At 46.1% G+C, this 23,306-nt stretch overlaps 1 protein-coding gene across 4 annotated transcripts in view; it reads right to left on the bottom strand.

Annotated features, from left to right (window-relative positions):
• Positions 1-23,306, bottom strand: part of NAAA (N-acylethanolamine acid amidase) — a 539,996-nt gene that overhangs the window by 166,343 nt on the left and 350,347 nt on the right. For all 4 annotated transcript variants that reach the window (XM_069626299.1, XM_069626298.1, XM_069626296.1 and 1 more), the window contains exon 8: positions 18,141-18,207. In XM_069626299.1, the coding sequence (XP_069482400.1) occupies positions 18,141-18,207 (67 nt within the window). The remainder of the gene's footprint in view (positions 1-18,140; positions 18,208-23,306) is intronic.

Genomic DNA, 23,306 nt, shown 5'->3' with positions numbered 1-23,306 from the left:
TGAATGAATGTATGGATGCATGATGCTAGGATGTTCTTTACGGATTATATTGAAATGTTTGATGATGTTTATCCTTATATTATAATCAGAATGAAATAAAAATAATGATTTAATACTTACAATCCCTCGGTCTCGTTCTCACTAGTTTTTCCAGTTACCCTGGCACCACTTTCGTTCTATTATATTGTTCTACCTCAAGGTGCCAGTGATAGATGAGGATCCCACCCTTTGGGTTTGTTGATTATTGTGCAGCACTTTGCTGTGTGAGTAAAAGTTATTTATCAGTTAGGTCCTTTTGAGTACGCCTTCGGGTTCCTTCGAAGACCTTTCTTTCTTTCTTTCTTTCTTTCTTTCTTTCTTTCTTTCTTTCTTTCTTTCTTTTATCTTTGTCTTATTGACAAGAAGCATTGTTTCCTATTCTTCCTTTCCAGCCCCCACTGTTTGTCATGTCTGCCTCTGATTCAGTTTCTTTTAGCGAAGAACAGTTAGCAGAAATTATTAAGATTCCTTCGTTTTTCGATAAACTCCAGTTGGATAATGTCACTGGAGATTACCTTAACATTACAAGTGACAGTATATTGCGCCTCAAAAAGAAGAAGTTCAGAACTGAAATGCACAGCCACCTTTTGACAGAATACTTAAAGAAAAATATCATTCCAACAGGATTACTCGTCCGCAATGAGCCTTGCTTATTCGTGGATGATGTAGAATATAAAAATGCTTTCTCTAGTATAGAAACGAAATGTAGTAGAGATTGGATGCTCCTCACAATAAACACAGCCTTGAAAAAAAGCATGGCTGTTGAGGAAGAGATCCAAAAAGCCGAATTGGCTTTCAAAACAGATACCACGATTAACAATATCAAAAAGAAATTGGAAATTATTCAAAACCAAGTAATTGAATTTATTAAAACCACAACTGCAACAAAATGAAAAAACTTATTAAAGATGTTAAAAACCTTTCGAAAGAAATGGCATATCCCTATTTGAATGCTGATTACCAGAGACCCACATATTGGAGAGACCCGGATAATATACCAGGGACACCCACTCAGAAAAAGGTGGCTTTTTCAGATACATCATCTGATGAGGGACATGGCAACTAAAGAGGGAGAAGAGGCTATCAGCATAATTACAGGCAAATGAATAGAGGTTATCAGAGAGGAGGTAGGAGAGGAAGACAGAATACCTTCTTCCAATATCCACCATATTTCTACCAACAAGGCTTTGCTCCTCCTGGGCAGATGCAGCCTTGCCCACCCCAGGAACTCCCTTTTCCTCCTCAACAAATAGGGCCCCCTCCTTTAGGAAACCTGTTTGAGGCAAGAAGGAGAGCGTACCGAAGATACATTTCCCTTTCGGCTGTTTATAATCTATCAGACAAGATACTCACTCCCAAAGAGACCATCATTTTGGAAAAGGGGTTTTCTTTTATCCCCATGAAGGATCCCAGTAAAATGGATGTTGAGATTGAACTGAGGAGTTTTTTTTGGGAAAATTAGGCTAAAAGACTTTTTTGGTACTGAGCAGAAGTCTCTTTCGGGAGTTATACCCAACACTCCTTTCAAACCTCCATCCAAGTTTACTCCCTCCTCTAATATGATCTTTAAGGAGACGGTCATATTTGAAAAAGCAGTTCATCATGACTTCAATTCCATCTATGAAGGTAAAGGCAAAGCTAAACCCTTAAAACAATTTTTTAACTTCTCAAAGAAGATTGGGCATTTCTAAAAAATTTGAAAGCAGATAGATCAGTTCTGATTAAAAAATCCGATAAGGGAGGGGGGAGTAGTTATTTGGGATGTGGTCAAGTATGACCTTGAAGTTATGAGACAGGTTAACAACAAGGAAGTGTATGTTAAACTACAAGGCGATCCCACACATACCATTCTGAAGGAAATCGAAAGGTTGGGAAAATTTGCCTTAGAGAGGGCGATTATTACCCAAAAAGAATTAAGTTTTTTCACTCCCAGTAACACCAGGATGCCCTTAATCTACATGTTGCCTAAAATACATAAAAATATGAGTGAACCCCCAGGTCGACCGATTGTGTCCCTGAGCAGATCAGTTTTAGAACCGATTGGGCAATATTTAGATTTCTCCTAAAGCCTTTGGCAAGAAATACCCCTACCTATTTGTCTGACTCCACTGATGTCATTCGAATGGTGGAATCTCTTCCTTTTAATACAGACAAAGACATCTTAATTACTCTAGATGTGGAGTCATTATACTCCAATATCCCTCAGGCAGACTTGATGGGTACTATGAAAAGATTCTTCCAAACAAGAACCGACATCAATTCGGTTCCCAGTGAATTCTTGGTAGTACTATTGGAAATTGCACTGACCAGGAATTTCTTTAGATTTAAGAACACATACTATATGCAAATAAAGGGAATGGCAATGGGGGCAGCCTTTGCCCCTAACTATGCCACTTTGTATATGTGGGATTTTGAAGAATCTAACATATTGGTAGAATCCAACCCCTTTAAATCTGCACTTAAACTATACAAAATGTATATTGACGATAAACTCATTATTTGAGATAGTTCTATGGGCGAGTACAAAGATTTTTTCCATTGGATTAACAACTTGAACCCCAATTTGAAATTCACCATGCAAACCAGTAATAAGGAGATCCCTTTCTTAGACCTCTTGATCAAGGTGGATGAAGACAAACTTGTGGTTGATCTTTTCAGAAAGGAGTCTGATAGAAACACCATATTGCATCAAAGTTTTCACTCACAATCGTTAAAGTCCAATATCCCCTATGGACAGTTCCTAAGGGCTTGAAGAAACTGCACTAGGGTGGAAGATTTAAAAAAACAAGCTACGATCATTGAAGAAAGACTAAAAGTGAGAGGCTATCCGAATAAATTGCTAAAACTCTCGAGAAAAAGAGCCAGATACCAACACAGGGAGGTTCTTCTGAGAAAGGACAATAAAGAAAGAAAGTTGGGTGAGGACCAATTGGTATGTGCTCTTACTTATAATACTCAACATCATAGAATTAAAAAATTGTATCCAACCATTGGCATTTACTCCAGCTAAATATTTCGCCCCTACCCAAACCGATTTATGCTTTCAAAAAAGGTATGAATATTAAAAACTGGGTTTCTAAAGCCGACAGAAATCAGGCACAAGAAAAACAATCCACTATTAGATCCTCCTGGTGAATGCCTCCGGTACTGGGACATTACCCTTGTGGCAATTTCTGTAATTGTGCTAGTACTTCGCATATTTCAATTATTAACATTCATGGAAGAAACTGGACGCTGAGGCACCATACCACCTGCTTTAGTTCCAACGTAATATATGTAATAATATGCCCGTGTAAAAAGGCTTATATTGGGAAGACCTCGTGGGTATTGAAATTATGTATAGGTGAGCACAAATCTAAAATTAGAACCAGACAATTGAATGCCCCATTGGTGTCTCACTTTTTGGAATTGAATCATAGCCAAGATGATCTTAAATGGTGGGCTTTGGAAAAGGTCTTTGGTACGGATGCTGCTGATACTGCGGCACGTTTGTCACAAAAGGGACAGTGGTGGTTATATCACACACAAAGTTTTGCCAAGGGCCTTAATCAGCAAGAAGAATGGAACTAATCCCATTTTTTTACCTGTGTTCCCCCTCCTGTTAGACCACTAGGAATTCCATCCTGTTTAAATATAATAGGAGATTCTTCTTTAAAAAGGAATTTTTTGATTAAAAAACTTTTTTTTATCTGCCTTCCCTTAGGCTTGATGCTGTTTTGTGTCTCCTGACTTAACTAGTACCTCTCTGAGTACATACGTAGAGGCCTATCTAGTTTGGATGCCGGCCGGCTGTCTGACTTCCGCAAGGCTATCTGTGAATTTTGAATTTTCAGTTATTTTTCAGTTTTTCTTCTTTTTTTTTGTTTTCACTACATGCCATGGTGAGTGAAACTTTGTGGTCGGCAATCAACCACTAGTTGGTTGGGGTTTGCACACACTACACTTTGATTTGTGCTTTAGTCCTTTTTTAGTGTTCACTACCCCTGGGACTACTTTCAGTGCTCATTTCCCCTGGGACTACTGTCTACACGTTATAAATAACATTGGTTTGTCATACATTCTAATTGAGTTAGAAATTTTCCTTTCCTTTTTCTTTAGTTTTTTCAGTTATTATTATACTTTTCCCCACGTGAGGTATTGCTGAGCTGAGGACTCGGCATATATCTTCTTTCACCGAGGCCCTAGTGGTCGGTCCTTTGTGTCAAATTTCTTTGACCAATTGAAATAAAAGACGGACCACAGCGTTTTTGAATTCTCTCTTCCTCGTTACGGATGGCAGCTTCCTGTTTTTTTCCCTCGGTCTGATGAGATAACGCGACTAGACGAAAATAGAAGGTAAGCGGGAGCCAGCATTAGTAGCGCCAATAACGCTTAGAGTCTCGCGTACAAACGAGTTTGGCTTATGCTCTTTCCTTTGCCATTTGTCGGCATTCGTGCAGGTTCTGAAAAAAGAAACAGCGCTGACCACACTCAGTGAAGAGAACACTTCCTTTTTATTCCACCGGGAGGTGGGCCCCACACTCGTAAGAAGATACATTAGGAGAGCTAAAAAAAATTCTCTCCTCTTATTTACACCAATGGGCTCTTTTAGCTTCTAGACAGTAAAGCTCGTATTTTCTGTTCTTTGTCATCTTACAGAGACTTACTGTTTCCATTCTGAATATATGGAACAAGCTGTCGCTTCGAGTGGAGGCATATAATCTTACTATTTGGGAAAGGTGCCCCCTTTTCTGATCAAAGGTATTTTTTACCGCCCTTGGCTCATCATTGATTAGGTTTAATTTCTCCATCCCTGTTCCTCACCTTTATTTGTTGTCTTTTCCTCTATAGTTTTCCCGTGAAATTAATTATAGATGAACACCAGAGATTATTGGACCAGAAGCTATATGGAGCTCTGATCATATTCTGCAGGTATGATGGGCCATTTCAGATAGTAGGACATACTAGAATTGAACTGCACCATGGCAAAAGTGGTTGGCTTAAAAGGCGATATGGCATAAAATGTTTTTAAATATTTTTTCAAATGAAACAAGATGTTTGATTTAGAAGATTTACTCCTCTAAACACACTGTTTTGATTTGTCTGCTGACTCTAAGTTATGAAGAGGTTAGGATGGATTACTCAGGCTACACAAGTGTAGGCTGAAAATATTTGGACCAAATTTAAAAGTTGTCCTCAGAGATGGTTGAATCATTTTGGGTAAGAGGTAGACTATGTAGGTCGCTCCCCGAATTCAGAACAAGAAATTGCTTGTTAAACTTAGTGAGAATAGATACGAGATTGTATTTTAATGATATTTTTATGTTTTTTTTTTTAGAATTTGTATATGTTCACCTATCCTGAAGAAGACACACAAAATCTGTCGAGTCGAAACTATTTGTTAACCCGGAAGCCCTTGTGTCAATGAAGATCTATAAATTGGGGCACCTATAGTCGATACTTGTTGGAGTGAACAACTGTTAGAGATACAGTCAAAGTGATTTTGTATATGTCCAAGCTCTTAAAAATTATGAATTGTTCTAAAATGTGAATTTAGCTTGAATGAATGTATGGATTCATGATGCTAGGATGTTTTTTATGGATTATATTATAATGTGTATTGATTTTTATCCTTATATTTAAATCAGAATGAAATAAAAATAATGATTTAATACTTACAATCCCTCGGTCTCGTTCTCACTAGTTTTTCCAGTTACCCTGGCAGCACTTTCGTTCTATTATATTGTTCGACCTCAAGGTGCTAGCGATAGATGAGGTTCCCACCCTTTGGGTTTGTTGATGTTTTTCTTTTAACCATATGTTGAAGTCCCCTAGGATTATCAGAAGATCATGCTGGATGGCTATGTTGCTGATGGCTTCTATGAAGTTGTCAAAGGTTGCATCGTATGTCGGTGGTCTGTAAACCAGTATGAATTTAATGTTTGTTGGTGGATTCCTTGATAAGTTTATGAGCATGGATTTGCAGTTCATGATATTTAGAGGTTTGTCTGTTTTTATTTGCAGGTGTTTGAAGTTGGGGATTTTACTCTTCTGTCGGAGCGGATTCTGTTTTTGTTCTTGTTGCTGGGGTTTGTTTTGCCGTTGTGGATCTTTGGTGGCGTTCAGTTGGGTTTGTGCTCTCTGCCCTTTGTCTTTCTCGTGGTCCAGTTAATTTTCGTGGCATTTTCTGTTATTTGGCGGTCCGCTGAGGGGTTGGTGTCAGAGTTTAACTCCCTTTTGGTTTTTAGTTTGGGTTGTTGCAGTTGTGTTCCTTGTAAATCGTTAGGTTTATATTTCCTTTGAGATTCTTTCAGGGTTGAGGTTGCAGTTGAAGGGGCGGTAGCCCACGTGCAGTGCTTTGCTGGTTGGTTTTTTTTGTTATGAAAGTACAGTTGTAAGCATTATTTCTGATTGGTTTGGTTCGGTTCTTTGCGTGTATGACTGTGGGCTTGGTGTTGTTGTCGCGCAGAGTCAGTCTTTTGTCGTTAGTCTGGCTGTCTCGTGGGGTTGGTCTGGGTGAGGTGGGTTTGTCCGAAGCAAGCTTGGGGGCTGTCAGGTGGTATGATTTGCCAGATAACGTGTGTCTGGTTCAATATGTGGCTAACGTGAGGCAGACTATGGGATTCATTACGAGCATGGAGGAAATGAAAAAAGGAAGGCGTAATGGTAATACCGGCATTGAGTACCGGTCCGGGCCATTACGAGCCTCAAAACCCAGCATTACCACCACCGCCTGTACCGTGCCCCTACTTACCGGCATGCGCGCGTCCTAGCGCCCTTGGCTGCGGCAATACCAGGATGCCGCTAACAGGAAGACATCACAAGTTAGGCGGGCATGCACCTAACGGCATCCCGAAAGCGTTAAATAGGGCCTGGACGATGGCGCTACTACAGGCATCGCGGACCACCCGTAAATAGCAAGCTGCTGTGTACCCAACTGCCACAGGTGCACTCACTCAATACCACAGGTGGAGCCAATGGAGCCTGACCCAGCACAAAAGGAGCACACCCACACACCACACCCCTTCCAACACCAAAATGATCTCACTTGCTTTAGCAATCCTGGGGCTGGAGGACATGCCTGCACTGCTACACCAGCAACAACAACAACTACAACAACAGGCAGCACAGAGGAGACACAGGAGGAGAAGGAGGGTGAGACAGGCCCAGCAAGTCCGACCAGTGCAGCCAGTGCTACCACGTAGAGAGCCACCAATCCCTCGCATCAGAGTCAGTCCATTCAAACTAACTCCTGTGCAGATCCACACCCTGTACGGTTTGGACCGGGACACCATCACCACCATAGTGGACATGATACACGACAGTCAGCCTGAGAGAAATCCGCACTGCCATCCCCCCTCTACAGAAGGTAGTGTCTGTGCTCCACTTCCTGGCCACGGGCACCTACCAGCACACAGTGGGCCAGCTGCATGTTATATCACAACCACTCTTTTCACGCATACTGACCCAAGTGCTGGATGCCCTACTGAAGCATGCAAGCACACCCATATCCCTACCACGGACTGGCCAGGAGCTCGCTAACACTAAAGTAGGCTTCCATGCACTGGCAGGCATGCCCAATTGCATCGGTGCCCTCGACTGCACCCATATAGAATTGGTGGTCCCTCATGCCAATGAAGTGGTGTACCGCAATCGCAAGCAATACCACTCCAATGTACAGATGGTATGTGACTCCAGCAAGATGATCAGACATTGTTGTGCCCGATATCCCGGATCCACACATGATGCCATGGGGCTGCGTAACTCCTCGCTACCCCGCTACATGGAGCGATATGCTGGACGACGTGCCTGGCTGCTTGGTAAGTTGCCTGACAGGCCAATGGCAGTGCAGTGGGGGGGGGGTGAGACGGGGGGAACGCATACTCCACCTGGGTGAGATTGGGGGGGTGCATACTCCACCTGGGTGAGATTGGGGGGTGACGCATACTCCACCTGGGTGAGATTGGGTCGTGAGTGGACAATGCACATACAGTGAAACACTGTAGCCCTGAACATCCCAACCTGAACATGACACATCAGTGCCATACATAAGACCAATGCTGCACAGCAATGACAATATGCCAGATGTACAAGCAGGCTACCATGGGAATGTCAAGCGATGGATGCCAAAAAATGATCACACCTGTGTGAATGCCGCTATTGGGAACACATACAGAGTGCCACACATTACCAACATGGGTGTTAATAAAAAATTCCGCATTCACAGTACATCTGCATCAGCATGCAAGTGAACGCCCTGCATCATCTGGACAATGCAATCCACACCAGCAGACCATAGTACAGTACACATTGAGTCAAATAAACCTGCATGCATCCGGGGACATGTGCATGTCAACACCGAATAGCTGCTGCCATGGCAGTGATTACTAAAGGTGTCAGGTCAGATATTGACTAACACATACCTCATTGTGCCCCCATGCAGGTGATGGTGGCTATCCCTTGAAGCCGTGGTTACTTACCCCTGTACAGAACCCGAAGAACAGGCACGAAGAGGAGCACAATTGGGCTCATACCCGTACCCATGTTGTGATTGAGCAGACCTTTAGCCTGTTGAAGGCACGGTTCCACTGTCTCAGCAGGTCTGGTGGAGCACTCCTTTACGGGCCTGAGAAGGTGGGAAAGATCACCATGGTCTGTGGCATGCTGCACAACATGTGCATCCGTAGAAACGTTCCACTGCCACCTGACATTGACCTGCAAGCACCGGGTGAGGAGGATGATGATGATGATGAGGATGATGGAGGAGGAGCAGCAACCCTGCCAGTTCGCGATGCACAGGATAGCCGTGCTGTGCGCCAATCACTGTCTGTGTTAGTACTACACTGGGCACTGGGATCGTGTGGATATGGAAACAGGGTGTGTGGGGAGTTGGGCACTGTGCGCTGTCATGAATCGAATAAACACACAAAATGAACAATGTCCAGTCATTAAATGATTTTGAACACAACGGGTGTATTAGAAAATTAACAATATTGTGCTTGAACCCTCCACGTCACACACTGTCATGATTCCTGCCCCTCATGTCCCCAGCCCTCCAAGATGTCAGGATGGAGCAAGGCCACGATCACCTACATGGCCCTCAAAGGCCTCTCCATCCCCCCAAAGACCCACTTGGAGTCAGACTTGGCGCTTGTGGCACCAGGCTCACTCACTCCCATAGAATAACATTGGGGATTGGACTTATAGTGGATTGATGGGGACAAGATGGAGGCCCCCACATATTTCGGTTCCCAGAACTGCATGTGCGGGCTAGTCTTTTGGGTGTGGGTCAGCCCAGAGACACCTGGGATATCCAGAGACTATTTAAGTCACACCCAGGCTGAGAAACATGCTTTGCGTTTTCTGCACCTGCAGAGTGACACACCATGTTCGGATCGGTCTCCAGTAGGCCTGCATCTTTCTTCTGCACTCAGCTCCTGCAAGAACAAGAACACCGTTAGGAACAGCCTTACCTTGCGGCGCTTCTGCCCATCATTCATCGCTCCTTCTGTTCGGCGGGCATCTTCGGCGGTGTCATTCGCATCCCGGCACGCCGCTTCCTAAGGAAAAGGGAAAAGAACAGAAAAAAGGCATTAGTAAGCATTCTGCAAATCTTCGCTTATTTTTAAATACTGTACAAGCTTCAAATGCTTACCTGAATCCCAGCCGCTCTGGGGGAACTCTGTCTCCGGAACTTCTCATCCATCTGCAAGAGGGAAAAGACACTCCAGGTTAGCGTGGAAACATCTAGCGGCGCCGCATACCGTGCTTACCCACCGCATTTGTTCTTCATAACCGGCATCCACGCTGAAAACGTCGCGGCACCTAAAAGACGCAGAAAAAGAACTCAGTTCAATGCAAATACGAAAGGGGTGCATCGCGCATCACGCTCTAACTCACCTTCAGCGCTACTCATCTCAGCAGCACGTCGCCATCCACGTACACCGGCCATCATCTAAGGAAGGAAAGGAACGAAGTTAGAGAACTGTTCAAAAGACTCATTATACTTACCTGTCGGACTCTTGCCAGTGAAGTAACTAGGCAGCAACGAGCCCGCATCAATCAACACGCCCCTGCGCTGAAAGCAGGACGGAGAGCACACTGTCCAAGAAAACAAGGTGAGCTGTGGATCAAAGGGAAGGGTTGGACCCCGGGGAAGAAGGGGTTCAAGCACACAGAGACAATAGGGAGTAAAACTCTACCAATCCTGTGTTTCAGGCCCAGTCTCCAGTCAAATAGCCTCCAGGGAAGGGTTCGAGGTCATAAGAGGTCAGAACAGGCTGAGTGACGTCCCCGTGGATACCAGGTGAGCGTTACACACACACCCTCCCCCTTCCTCGTACCCCAATGCCCCCAACACCCCATACCCTCCCCAACACCCCACACCCCCCCCAACACCCCATACCCTCCCCAACACCCCAAACACCCCCAACACCATCTCCCCCAACACCCCAAACACCCCCAACACCATCTCCCCCAACACCCCAAACATCCCCAACACCCCAAACATCCCCAACACCCCAAACATCCCCAACACCACCTCCCCCCATCACCCATTGTCATCCCACACACAATGTGCCATTCATGAGTTTAGCAAGGTGGCAGTTAGCACATGCAGGGTGGTCCTGCTATTTCCGGCCTCTGTTCGGGTCTGGGGGCAGCATGTCCGTGTGTCGTGCGCTGCGCCTGGCCATGCGCACAGGACTTGAGGGTGTCGAGTTGGCAGGTATGGTGGATGGGGTGGAGGTGGATGTCTGTGCGACTGCCGGCGCAGGTTGTTGCTGCTGCATATGCTCTAGATTCCTGCCAAAGACCTGTGTAACCGCAGCTAAACTGTCTCTGATGACAATGGTGTTGGAGTTCATGGCCATTATAGAAACCGCATTTGCCTCCCGTATCTCATGGCGGGTCTGTTCCCCCTCCACCACATACTGCTGGAACAGTTCAATCATACTGTCCTGGCGGGCCACAACCCTCGTCAGGCGGGTCTCCATGTTGGTGGGGGCTGTGGAGGTGGATGGTGCAGTGGCAGGGTGGCCCATTGCTGGACTGCCCTCTGATGTGGTTGACAGATGCAGACTCCCCAGTACAATGGCATGTTCCTGCATGAGGCATGCTGGTGTGCCCTGTGTGGAGTGCAGGGGGGTGGCCTGGGGGCTAGGTGTATGGAGACATACTACATGGATGTTATTTTCATTTTCTAGGAATTACTTAGCTTTGCCCTCCACGTCGCTGAGGGGGGCAATGGCTGCTACCTCCCCTATGGAACTTGTGGCAGCTGACTGCGTTCTATCTGCCTCTGCAGGAGTATACGCCTCCATTGTGGCTGTGTTGTCGGCTGGTGTCGTCTCCTTCTGTGCTGGCGTGGCCTGTACTGCTGGCCTGAGTTGCACTCTGGGCGTTGGTGTTGCCCTGGAGGTGGAAGGTCCAGTGCCTACTTGTCTGGCCCTGGATCCCTTTGAGCATGTACTGGCCTTTGGGGCAGACTCCTGGCCTTCACTTTCTGCATCTGTGCCTGTGGGGGAACAAGAGATGCAGGGCATCAGTGATGGTGTTACGTGCAAGATGCATGATTTGGTGCTGTTCATCATTTCACATTTCATGCATTGCTTTCTTGTAGATGTGACGCTCAGGGTACTTGCAATGTGGGTGGGCCATATTGGCATAGGCCGTGGACTCTGATGTGTACCAGGTGGCATACCGGTGTATTGCGGTTTGCATGATGTGTGACATGTGATTGATCCATGTGTGTTCGGTGTCTGTTAGTTATGGGATTGGCACGCAGCATGCATTTCATTGTCCCAGGGTTTGGCCCACCATCTGGACATGGATCTGAAAATGTGTGTATGATGGGCCATACATTGGCTTGGTTCACTTTCACATCTGTTGTGCTACGCCATGCTTTGGTTCTCTGGGGTTTGTGGGGACACTCACCTCCATCTCCCGATGTCGGCACTCCCGTCTCCATTTCGCCAAAGCCCTCGATCGATACGTCTCCTCCAATCTCATCAATTTGGTGGGACAGTGGTCCCCGCCGCCTGTAGCCATGGCCTCCCTGCGGTTGACTGCAAGTATGTTGCGCACCCGGAGACGTAGATCGTCCCACCTTTTTTTGCAGTCCTTCACCGTGCAGGTGGTGGTGCCAACCCCAGTCACCTTCCGTGCCACCTCCTCCCATATTTGCTTTTTGCGCAGTTGTGCTTTGCTTTTGAGGTTATTGGCAAACACCTCATCCGCATGGCCTGCCAGCGTGTCTGCCAGCATATTAAGCTCCTTGTCGGAGAAGCGCTTCTTGTGCATGAGGGGGTGGATTTACGGGTAGCCTTGGACATGATGGGGTGATTGGGCCTGCTCTCCACTCTGTACCAGTGCTGTTAAGAGGATTGCAATGGATTGTGTTTTTTAAGATGGCCGCCGGGGCATTTCCCGTTCCAGCGCGATTACGTTACTTCCGGGTCCGGTATTAAGAACTGGGTATTTTCATGATGGTATTGCCGGGTCCGTTATTAAGGAGTTGCTCCTGGGCAGAGGCGTATCGGCGGGTCCCGTGATGGAGCTATCTGGGGTTTGGGAGGTCTTTAGTGGCATGGCAGTGCAGCCATTACCAGCATGGGCGTTCGCACGTGCTCTCGCTCTCATAATCAGCAGCTATTCGCGGTGTCGAGGGTACACGGAGGCGCTAATTACACCATGCCAGTAATTACTGCGTTTTCCCCACGATTCTCGTAATGAGGCCCAATGTGTAGTTGGTGACTGTGGGGATGGTCTAGTCGGGGTTATATAGCTAGGGCAACTCTAGTACTGTCCTAATGTGGCACTCTCTAGATGTGAATTAAGGCACTATTAACAATTCTCTAAGAGTGTGACGCAGGCTAATATTCACTGTACTATCCCAGTGTGGTATATGCTAATAATCACAGTACTGTCTCAGAGTGGCACAGGCTAATAATCAGAGTACTTTCTCAGTGCGGTACTTTCTAAATGTGATTCAAGTCAATGAGAGCAATTCTTTTAGGGTGCAACGCAGGTTGATATTCACAGTACTATCCCAGTGTGGTACAGGCTAATAATCACAGTGCTATCGTAGTGTGGCACAGGCTAATAATCACAGTACTTTCCGAGTGTGGCACAAGCTAATAATCACAGTACTATCTCAGTGTGGCACAGGTGAATAATCACAGTACTATCCCAGTGTGGCACAGGCTAATATTCAACATACTATCTCAGTGTGGCACAGGCTAATAATCACCATATTATCCCAGTGTGGTACATGCCAACATTCACAGTAATATCCCAATGTTGTACTATCCCAATGTGGCACTCTCTAGATGTGACTTAAGGCACTATTAACAAATCTCTGAGGTTGCGACGCAGGCTAATGTTCACAGTACTATCCCAATGTGGTGCTCTCTAGATGTGACTTAAGGCACTATTAACAAATATCTGAGGGTGTAACGCAGGCTCGTGTTCACAGTATTATCAGAGTGTGGCACAGGCTAATAATCGCAGTACTATCTCAGTGTGGTACTTTCTAGATGGGATTCAGGTCAATAAGAAACATCCTCTAAGGGTGCGATGCAGGCCAATATTCACAGTACTATCCCAGTATGGTACAGGCAAATAATCACAGTACTATCCTAGTGTGGCAGAGGCTAATAATCACAGTACTACCTCAGTGTGGTACTTTTTAGATTTAAGTCCAAATGAACACATTTCTAAGGGTGTGACGCAGCTAATAATCCCAGTACAATCCCAATGTGGTACTTTCTAGATCTGATTAAATCAATATGAACAAATCTCTAAGGGTGTGGCGCAGGTTAATATACACAGTACTATCACGGTGTGGTACTTTCTAGATGTGACTCAAGTCAATATGAACAAATCTCTAAGGGTGTGACGCAAGCTAATAATCACAGTACTAGCTCAGTGTGGCCCAGGCTAACAATCACAGTACTATCTCAGTGTGGAAAAGGCTCATAATCACAGTACTATCCCGGTGTGGTACTTTCTAGATGTGATTCAAGTCAAATGAACAATTCTCTAAAAGTGTACCAACAGGCTGATAATCACAGAACTATCCCAGTGTAGCACAGGCTAATAATCACAGTACTATCCCAGTGTGGTACATTCTAGATGTGATTAAGTCAATATGAACACATCTCTAAGGGTGTGATGCAGGCTAATAATCACAGTACTATCTCAGTGTGGCACAGGGTAATAATCACAGTACTATCTCAGTGTAGGCTAGTATGCTATGTGGAAGGCCTTCCAGGGTAGAGTGATTGCTCTACTCATCACCCAGGGCACTCTTACCTTGATAGTGGCTGCTGGTTGACGGCTGGCCACTGGCTTCCCCTCCTGACACCTGCAGACACTGTCTGGAGCCGCCTCTGTTGGAGCTGCCTTTTGCCTCGGGGCCCTTAGCCACAGGTGCTGCACAGGCAGAGGGCTGCCCTGGGAGGGTGAATTAAGAACCACGATCGGACCAATCATGGCCGGCGGGTGGCATAGGAGATGGGAGGAGGGAGATGGAAATGGGACCGGGGAGAACAGGGTCAGAGGGCTCCAAAAAATTGACGGAAATAAGGCCCAGGAGGATCTTGGATTTCCCGCACTCACCTGCTATGCACTAGATAGAAGTGGCGTGCAGACAGCAGTGCCAGGACTAGGGCCAGGCAACATACAGTCCTAGGGACCAATCAGGTCTGTGGGTTGGATGGGAGGCGGGAGGAAGGAGATGGAATGGGGAAATGGGACCGGGGAGAGGGTCGGGGAGATTGGGGTCTCCAAAATGGATTGAAATAAGGCCCAGGAGGGTCTTGGATGTCCCACACTCACCTGCTATGCACCAGATAGAAGTGGCATGCAGGCAGCAGTGCCGGGACTAGGGCCAATCAACACACGGTCCTAGGGACCAATCAGGGCCGGCGGAGGGATGGGAGGTGAGAGGAAGGAGATGGAAACGGGAAATGGGACCAGGGAGAGGGTCGAGAGATCGTGGCGTGGGGCTCCAATTTAAAAAAGAAAAACAATGGATGGAAATAAGGCCCAGGAGGGTCTTGGATGTACCACCTGCTATGATATATGTCTATATGAAGAATGAAAAATGTTGAAGAGACATCCAACAACAGAGGACCACAATGTATCCGGCAGTGCAGGCGAGCACGGGGACACCAAGAAAAGGAGTCAGAGGCCACCGACATGAAGGCTGGGGAGAAGACGTCCACGATACAAAGAGAGAGAGAGAGATAGGGACCCTGAGACCAAAACCCTCCAACAACATTTTCCTTCAAGAAAGAAGGTAACCGAACGGGAGGTGCAGGGAGAATCAAGAGGATCCGTATATCGCACAGCTAATTCGTCATAGTAGAAGATATGAAACAGAGTTAGCTTTGAAGGCAAATGGACACAAAGATTGTGAATTAAGAGAAGATAATTATAACACACAGTTAACTCGTCAGAGTAGAAGATATGAAGTGGAATGAAAACTCCAGGAATTTGTCAGCGCTGGCACCTCTCTCAAAGCCCATACCAGAGATTGGAACTAAGCACACCTGTGATTGCTTGTTTGCAGCTCAATTATAGGACTCAAACATTGGTTACCTCCCTGGCAGCAGTGCTTCTAGGCTGCCATGACTTGAAACTCAGCAGTAAATTGCTCTCTACCTTGCCAGTGACATGCTCCTCCTGCTGTGCTGCTTTGCTCCTTTTCCTCCAGTCCTGCCTTGGATGCTCAGTTCTCTATGCCTAAGACAGTTTCCCTGCTCCTGTCCTTTGTGCTGTCTCCATGCCGCTTCAAGGCTGAGCTACTTTTGCTGTTTTCCGCTATCCTCCTGCCCCTGCTCCTTGTTCGGTGCCCAGCAGTCTCAACCAATGCTCCCTGTTCTGCTATTATGCTGCTTTCGCAGATATATTTAGTAAGAAGCTTTACCCTATATAGCCAAGATCCTGTTTCTCTTCCTTCTGTTTGTTCCCTTTTCCCTTTGTCTCTGCTTTCTATAACTCCCACATTTCCAGTCCAAGATTACAACTTTCTCCAGTTACCTACCTATATTCAGTCACTTGCTACACATTGCTAATTACCTCATTTCAAACCATTTGCACACAGATACCTATTTCTAGCCCCTTCCTTGAGGTGTCTTGACATGGTCCTAGCTCATGCTTTCCTGATCTGAATTCTTGTTGCCTTACACCTCCCTGCTTCCTGTCACTTGCCTTGAATCCCTTCTGGGCTTAGTGTCTGGTATGCATTCTATAGTGTCCTTGTTAGACCAGAAACGTAACCCTATAGTCAAATGATATGTATAATATGTTGGCCTGAAACCAATCGCATCATGTGACAAACATCGCGATCAGAGAATCGTCAATGTAACTAAAGGGCGTCCATTTTGTGAAATGTCAGCCATTTGCTTTTTTCCTTTCTGTCAAATCGCTTTGCAAAATGTATTCTATGCTTTAGATTCGCACATCGTGCAAGGCCACGGCTTGAACGCTGAAACACTAACACAGACAGGAATGTCAAACTGTGCAGAAATACATTGTTTTTCTCTCTCACTAAGTCCTTGAAGTCGAGCAGAAGCCACATCTAATCAGCAGACCAGGTGCCGGTTTGTCTTGCAATCGCTGTTGTAAAAGGCAGTAAAACATGAATTATATTCTTCTAGTGGTGCTCCTTCGCAGAGAATGGTATTTTCTGCTTCAGGACTATCTGACCCTTAGCTCATGAACCAAGACACACAGATAACATAGTAAGGCATGTTTCCCTACTAAGAACATGATATCCTTGCTGAGCCAGAAGCTCCATGTTCCCCACAACAGAAAGAAGTCTCTGCTGCCCTTGCTAAAATAACTATGTTTAGGCTGAATGAAGACTTGTCATAACGCGTCATAATTGGCAATCACTGAACCCTAGCCTGAATGACATGTATGTGGGCGGATTGAATTGCCTTCAAAGATTATGTATAATGTATATATATTGCTGCTTGAGCGCTGTACGCTCTCTCTCGCATCTCACAGTGTTTGGGAACACCACGTCGTGAGGCTGTGAGATCCAGTCGGCCGACTGACAATACTTTGAAATAAACCAGACCCGTTTGGAAAACGAACCTTGTGTCTGACGTGTCGTTTTAGTATATGGTTATTGTGCCTTAGTTTTCATATGCGGTCTTTATGGCCTAGCATCTTTGCATGTGCCTCTGTGCATTCCTTTGTGCAGAGGTTGGCTCCTATTCCAGAGAAGACAATCTCTGCATTTCCTTTGTCTTGTTTTACCTGTAGTCTATAGCGTATCTCATGTAACAGTGTGTTCATTTATCTTTCACAGAAGGCATCTACTATATACCTTAGGTAGACCCATATATATACATTTGTCTCATATAAGTATACATCTTGGGTTCTATGTGGTTTCATCAAAGTAAAATACCTTGTGGTGATATACTTTGCTGATATGACCTCAAAATGACCTCCTGCTTTTTCATTTTCTTTAAATGGGCAGCCCCCTTAGCCCCTCTACCCAACCCCTACCCATCCAGTCTCCTATTCTTATTCCCATACCCTTCAATGCATACATACCTTTATCTACCACCATGAGGTCATTTTGCCAAAGTAAATTACCAAAATGTAATTTACTTTGCCGAAACAGTACACGACCCCTTGTTTGTGCCTTGGGATCCAGACACAAGAGTCACTCTTGCTGCCCCATTTCTGTGGCTTCCAAGGTGAGTGTCTGTAATAGTAACCTATAGAGAGGCATTGGGATTCCTTTTCTTCCGTGGGTGGCCTTGAGTGGGACCTGTGTACACGGCTAGTGGGATTCCAAAGTGTTTCCCTAATACATGGTTCCCATCCCTTCTTGTTCACCATGTCAGTCTGCCTTTTTCTCCTGTCTCATTATTCTTATTGGCCTTGTCTGTTCTTTCTCCTGTTATGTGCACCCTGCATACTCTTTTACATCAATATTGCAGTTTACAATCCCAGCTGGGTTTCTTACCTGAGCCCTCTGGCAGCAAGACATATGTACAATATTTACAATATAATGTGCATCTTAGGGCTGGATCAGGGATCATAGTGAGAGATGATGTAACTGTGTTATGTGGAACTTGATACAGAAAAAGGATACATACCTCATATAGAGTGTCCAAATTGATATTCTGTTGTCCAGTTGCATTCATTGCTTTGTTGGCTGGTGTTCTATGGATACAAAAAGACCGGACACTTAAAAGCAGGTTTCATAACAATATCTATGGTATGTAAAATAGCAAATGGGAGAAAAAATGTTAGGCATCAATCAATAGAAAAGAACAACTCTGCGATATTGTTTACACAGCTCCTGCTCAGCTAACTACTGCCCTATCTCCATTACCCCCTTCCTGGGCAAACTCTTGGAGAAGCTAGTCATCTCCCAGCAGATCCACCACACTGAATCTGTTGGTTGTCTCCACGAGCACCAGTCTGGCTTCAGAGCAGCCAGAGGCACGGAAACTGCACGCATGAACACCCGTGAAGACTTGCTCTCAAATCTCGATTCCAACTCTCCTTCCATTCTCATCCTTCTTGACCTTTCCTCTGCCTTTGGTATGGTCAATCATGCCAAGCTTACAAAACCGGCTCTGTGATACCGTTGGTATCACAGAACTGGCACTGGACCGGTTGACCTCCTTTCTCTCTGACCGACCATCCCAGTTCAACTGGGCCCTTTTCTCTATTTCATCACACTCTCCACCTGTGGTCTCCCTCAAGGCTCTACCCTCTCGCAGAGGCTCTTCAACATCTACCTTGCCCCCCTAGCAGATTTAATGACTGCATTCTCGCCCCACTTTCAGAGTTATGCAGATGATACACCGCTCTCCTTCAAGCATCTCTCCACTGCTCCATCTTCTTCCTCTCTCATCCTGGACTGTCTGACTGCTATTCAGGCATGGTGTGCTGCTAACAATCTCTGCCTTAATGCCAGTACAACAGAGATCCTTCTCATTGGGACCCAAGCTCCTTCCCTCCTACTCTCTGGCCACTGTGAGAAACCTGAAGGTGTCTCCCTGGCTAAACCCCGGGGCTCTGTCATCCAGGTGGCCAGGACATGACCATCGCTATTGGATTCAGTTCCTGGGGATGGACCAGTGGGGGAGGATCACCTGGATGGGGGGGGGGATCCACGGGGAGTGGAATTGGGACGCTGACAAGTGAGATGCGTATTCCCCCTTCTTTCAACACTTTTTCCATATCCTACCACGTAGGACATTCAAAAACACTGCCCCCCCCTTTTCCGACACAAACACTTCCGCACAACACGCAAGAGTACAGACTAACACAAGAGACGTTTACCTAACATGTCCCAATACAAGGGCCAGGCAAAGTCAGGCAATTGACCAGAATCACACACACCTGACGGCCCTTTCCCTTGCTCACAGGGATGAAAGGTTGAACAAAAGAGCACAGTACAAGCAAGGCAGACCGCACAATGAGACAGCTAGTCAAGTCCGGCAGTTTAAGAGAAGGAGAAAGGTGGCGAGAATCGAGAGGGCGCCAAGGAGAGAAGAAACCTTGCCCTTTCCAGCCCGAACCAGTGAAACGTTCAAGGAAGAAAACGTAAGCCGAAGAACAATAGCTATACAGTCTTGCAGCAAATGTCACAGTACACAGGGCATGCCTACGCCAGTAAGCAGGAGTGAGGGAAGACTCCTGCTACCGTGGTATTGGCCTCGACTCCACATATAAGGAAAGCCAAGCGGTTCTTCACAGCCAGTTAGTTGAAAAGAGAACCAATAAGAACCGGGCTGTGTTGAATGAAAGTCGCAAAGTGGCATATTGAGAGAAGCTCAAAGAACTGTGAATTTGTAAAAAGGGATGACCAGCTGGAGGGGACCGGCACCACGTGTGTGCTGTATCTAGAAACCCTGGTTTATCCCATATTGAGGAAACTACAGATACCAGAAGGCCGTAGGAGACCCACCAGAAAAGGTCAAAGTGGTCATACATGAGGTCTAGCAAAATCCCTGTCCAACCCATTCAGCTGGACGCCCTCATCCACTCTACATATGGGATACATTACTCACCATAATCGTATTTTTGATGTTTGTATCTGCTTGGATTCATATGCTGTGCATAGGCCGACATCTAGTGGAAGCTGCAGAGTATTACAGTTTGTTTTTCGAAACTCGAAAATGGGCGTCGACACAGGGCGTGCCAGTAATACTATCCCTAGTGTGACGTCCACTGCACCCATGATCCTTCACGCGTGTAAGACCCTCAGATTGTATTTTTTCTGACATGAAGTAGCATGAGGAGTAGCGTGAGTACAGAATATCTAAGCAGATAGAAAGATAAGACTACAAGCATCCATGCGCCTTCTCTCAGAGGGGAGGAAGGGCGGGCGCATGTGAATCTAAGCAGATACAAGCATCAGAAATACGATTACGGTGAGTAATGTATCCCTTCTGAGGCTTGTGGAATCTGCTTAGATCACATGCTGTGCATAGATTAGCGAGCAGTGTTAGAAGAAGGAGGTGGGATGTGAGAAGGGCCATGAGAAAATGAATGTCTTAGAACCGTTTGTCCCACTTCAGTATCTGTCTTGGAATGAGTGTCAATGCACTAGTGCTGAGTAAAAGTGTGAATAGAGCTCCATGTAGCTGCTTTGCAAATGGTGTCAAGGGGTACATTTGCAATGAAAACCAGAGTGGCCCCAATGCCTCTTGTAGAGTGGGCTCTCTACGTAAAAGGCAGAGTCTTTTCAGAAAGGGGGTAACATAGCTGGATACAATTGACTATCCACTTGGAGATGGCACCTTCAGAGACGCGATCTCCTTCTCTGCCTGTAGCTACGGAGACAAACAGTTGGTCTGTTTTTCTTAGCGGCCTGGTCTTGTCTACATAGTAGAGGACTGCTCTTCGCACATCTAGTGTGTAGTTTCACCTCAGCAGAGCTTTAGGGTTCTTGGAAGAAGGCCGGAAGCTCAATGGACTGGTTAACGTGGAATTTAGAAATGAACTTAGGTGAGAACCTAGGGTGTGTTCGTCGAACCAGTTTATCCTTATGAACAGTAAAGAAAGGATCCTGCACTGACAGAGCCTGAATTTCACTGACCCTTCTTATGGATGTAATGGCTACTAAGAAGGCAGTTTTATAGGTCAGGTGTTTGAGACTGGCTTTATGCATGGGTTCAAAGGGTGGGCCCATGAGCTTAGCAAGCACCACATTAAGGTCCCATCCAGGTGGTGGGTTTGAAATTGGAAGGTGGAGTCTCTTTACCCCTTACATGAAGGCTTTAACCACTGGTACCTTTCACCACGAAACCTTGTTGTGGGAGGTGGTGTAGGCTGACAGCGCTGCCAGGTGTACCTTGAGTGAGTTAAATACCAACCCTGCATCCAGCAGGTGGAGCATGTATGTGACACTATTGGAAGGAGTGCAATCAACCGGGTTGATTTGCTTATTCTGGCACCAGATGACAAATCTTTTCCATTTGTCAAAGTAACAGTGCCTCGTGTTAGGTTTCCTAGATTCTTTTAGGATGTCCATACATCTCTGTGGTAAATTGAGATGTCCAAACTCTATAACTTCAGGAGCAATGCTGCCAGGTTAATTGAGCTGGGTTGAGGATGCACTGTTTGACCTTGGTGCTGGGACAGTACGTTGTACCAGCACGGGAATCTGATGGGTTTGCACACCGCTAGTCTGCGTAGGTGTGGGAACCACAGTTGCCTCGCCCACATGGGAGCAACTAGGATGAGCGTAATCGATTCCCTGTGCATCTTGTTGACCACCTTCCTCATGAGAGGGGTTGGTGGAAAAGCGTAGGCAAACATTCCTGACCAGTTCATCCACAGGGCGTTCCCCTTGGAGTCTGGCTGAGGGAACCTGGATGCGAATCCTGGGCATTGCCTGTTTTCGCTTGTGGCGAATAAGTCTGTAGTGGGGAAACCCCACTGTGAGAAGATGTCTTCTACGACTTCTCTGAGTAGACACCATTTGTGTTCTTCTGGTAGGGGATCTCTGCTCAAAGCGTCCGCTAGCGAATTGAGATCCCCTGGAACATGCTGAGATGACAGGTAAATGGTCCGTCTGAGTGCCCATATCCAAATTTTCTGGGCAAGCTTGGACAGATTTGGCGAACGAGTCCCTCCCTGTTTGTTTAGGTAAAACATCGCTTTTGTGCTGTCCGTCAGGATCTGCACTGACAGGTTCAACAGGTGGGGCTCGAACGCTTGAAGTGCTCTGAATACTGCCAGAAGCTCTAGCAGATTGGTATGATTCGTGGCTACTGTGTGAGACCAGAGACCCTGAGCTGTGTGGTGAAGGAGGTGTGCTCCTCACCCCGACAGGGATGCGTCTGTTGGGACTACAGCCCGTACTTCTGGATCGTAAAAGGGTTTCCCCTTTGACAGTTTCTCTCTTGTCCACCAGTGAAGACTTTGTACAAGTGTTGGCGAAACGACCACTAGATCGTCCCACTGACCACTTGCCTGAGACCACGGTTTCGCCAACCATTCTTGCATGGGTCGCATGCGTAGGCGCGCATGGGGGACCAGGTAAATACATGACGCCATCATGCCTAGCAAACGCATCTCTTTGCGCGCCCCTATCTGGCGACCGGGCTGGTATAGAGGAATTTGCAGTAGTAGATTCCAAATTCTTTCCTCTGATGGAAAGCCCAACCCCTCTTGAGTGTTTAAGACAGCTACTAGGAACTGTTTGGAGGTGCTTGGCACCAGAACTGATTTTTTCTCGTTTATGGAGAAACCCAATTCGAAGAGGAGGTTGATCGTTCTTTGAATGTTTGATCTGCAAATTACTGGGGTCTCCCCCGTGATGAGCCAGTCGTCCAGGTAAGGGTACACTGGGATTGCCTCCCTGCGCAGATGTGCCGCCGCCACCACCAGTACCTTGGTGAATACCCTTGGAGCAGAGGCTATACCGAAGGGCAGCACCTTGAACTGGTAGTGCTGACTGCCCACCTTGAAGCGCAAGAATCTTCTGTGCGCTGGGAAACTGGACATATGAAAATAGTCATCTTTCATATCCAATGTTGCCATGTAATCCCCCCTTTTTCGGAGGGGGATTACCTGTTGGAGAGTAGTCATGCGAAACATTTGGGGCTTGACATACTTGTTTGCAGGGCGTAAGTCTAATACTGGGTGCATTGTCAAATCTTTCTGTGGCACAAGGAAGTAAGTTGAAAAAATACCCTTGAGTAAACAAGAAAACATTATATATCTTGTTAAGACTAAAAAGCCAACTTGTAAAGTATAATTGTGACAATGGCCTTTTCTTTCTTTTTCTCGTTTTTTTC

This window comes from Ambystoma mexicanum, chromosome 6p, assembly GCF_040938575.1.
Source record: "Ambystoma mexicanum isolate Mex_15411 chromosome 6p, UKY_AmexF1_1, whole genome shotgun sequence".
NCBI classification, from domain to species: Eukaryota; Metazoa; Chordata; class Amphibia; order Caudata; family Ambystomatidae; genus Ambystoma; species Ambystoma mexicanum.
The sequence above is the reverse complement of the archived record's forward strand: the minus strand, read 5'-3'. Positions and strand labels throughout refer to the sequence as shown.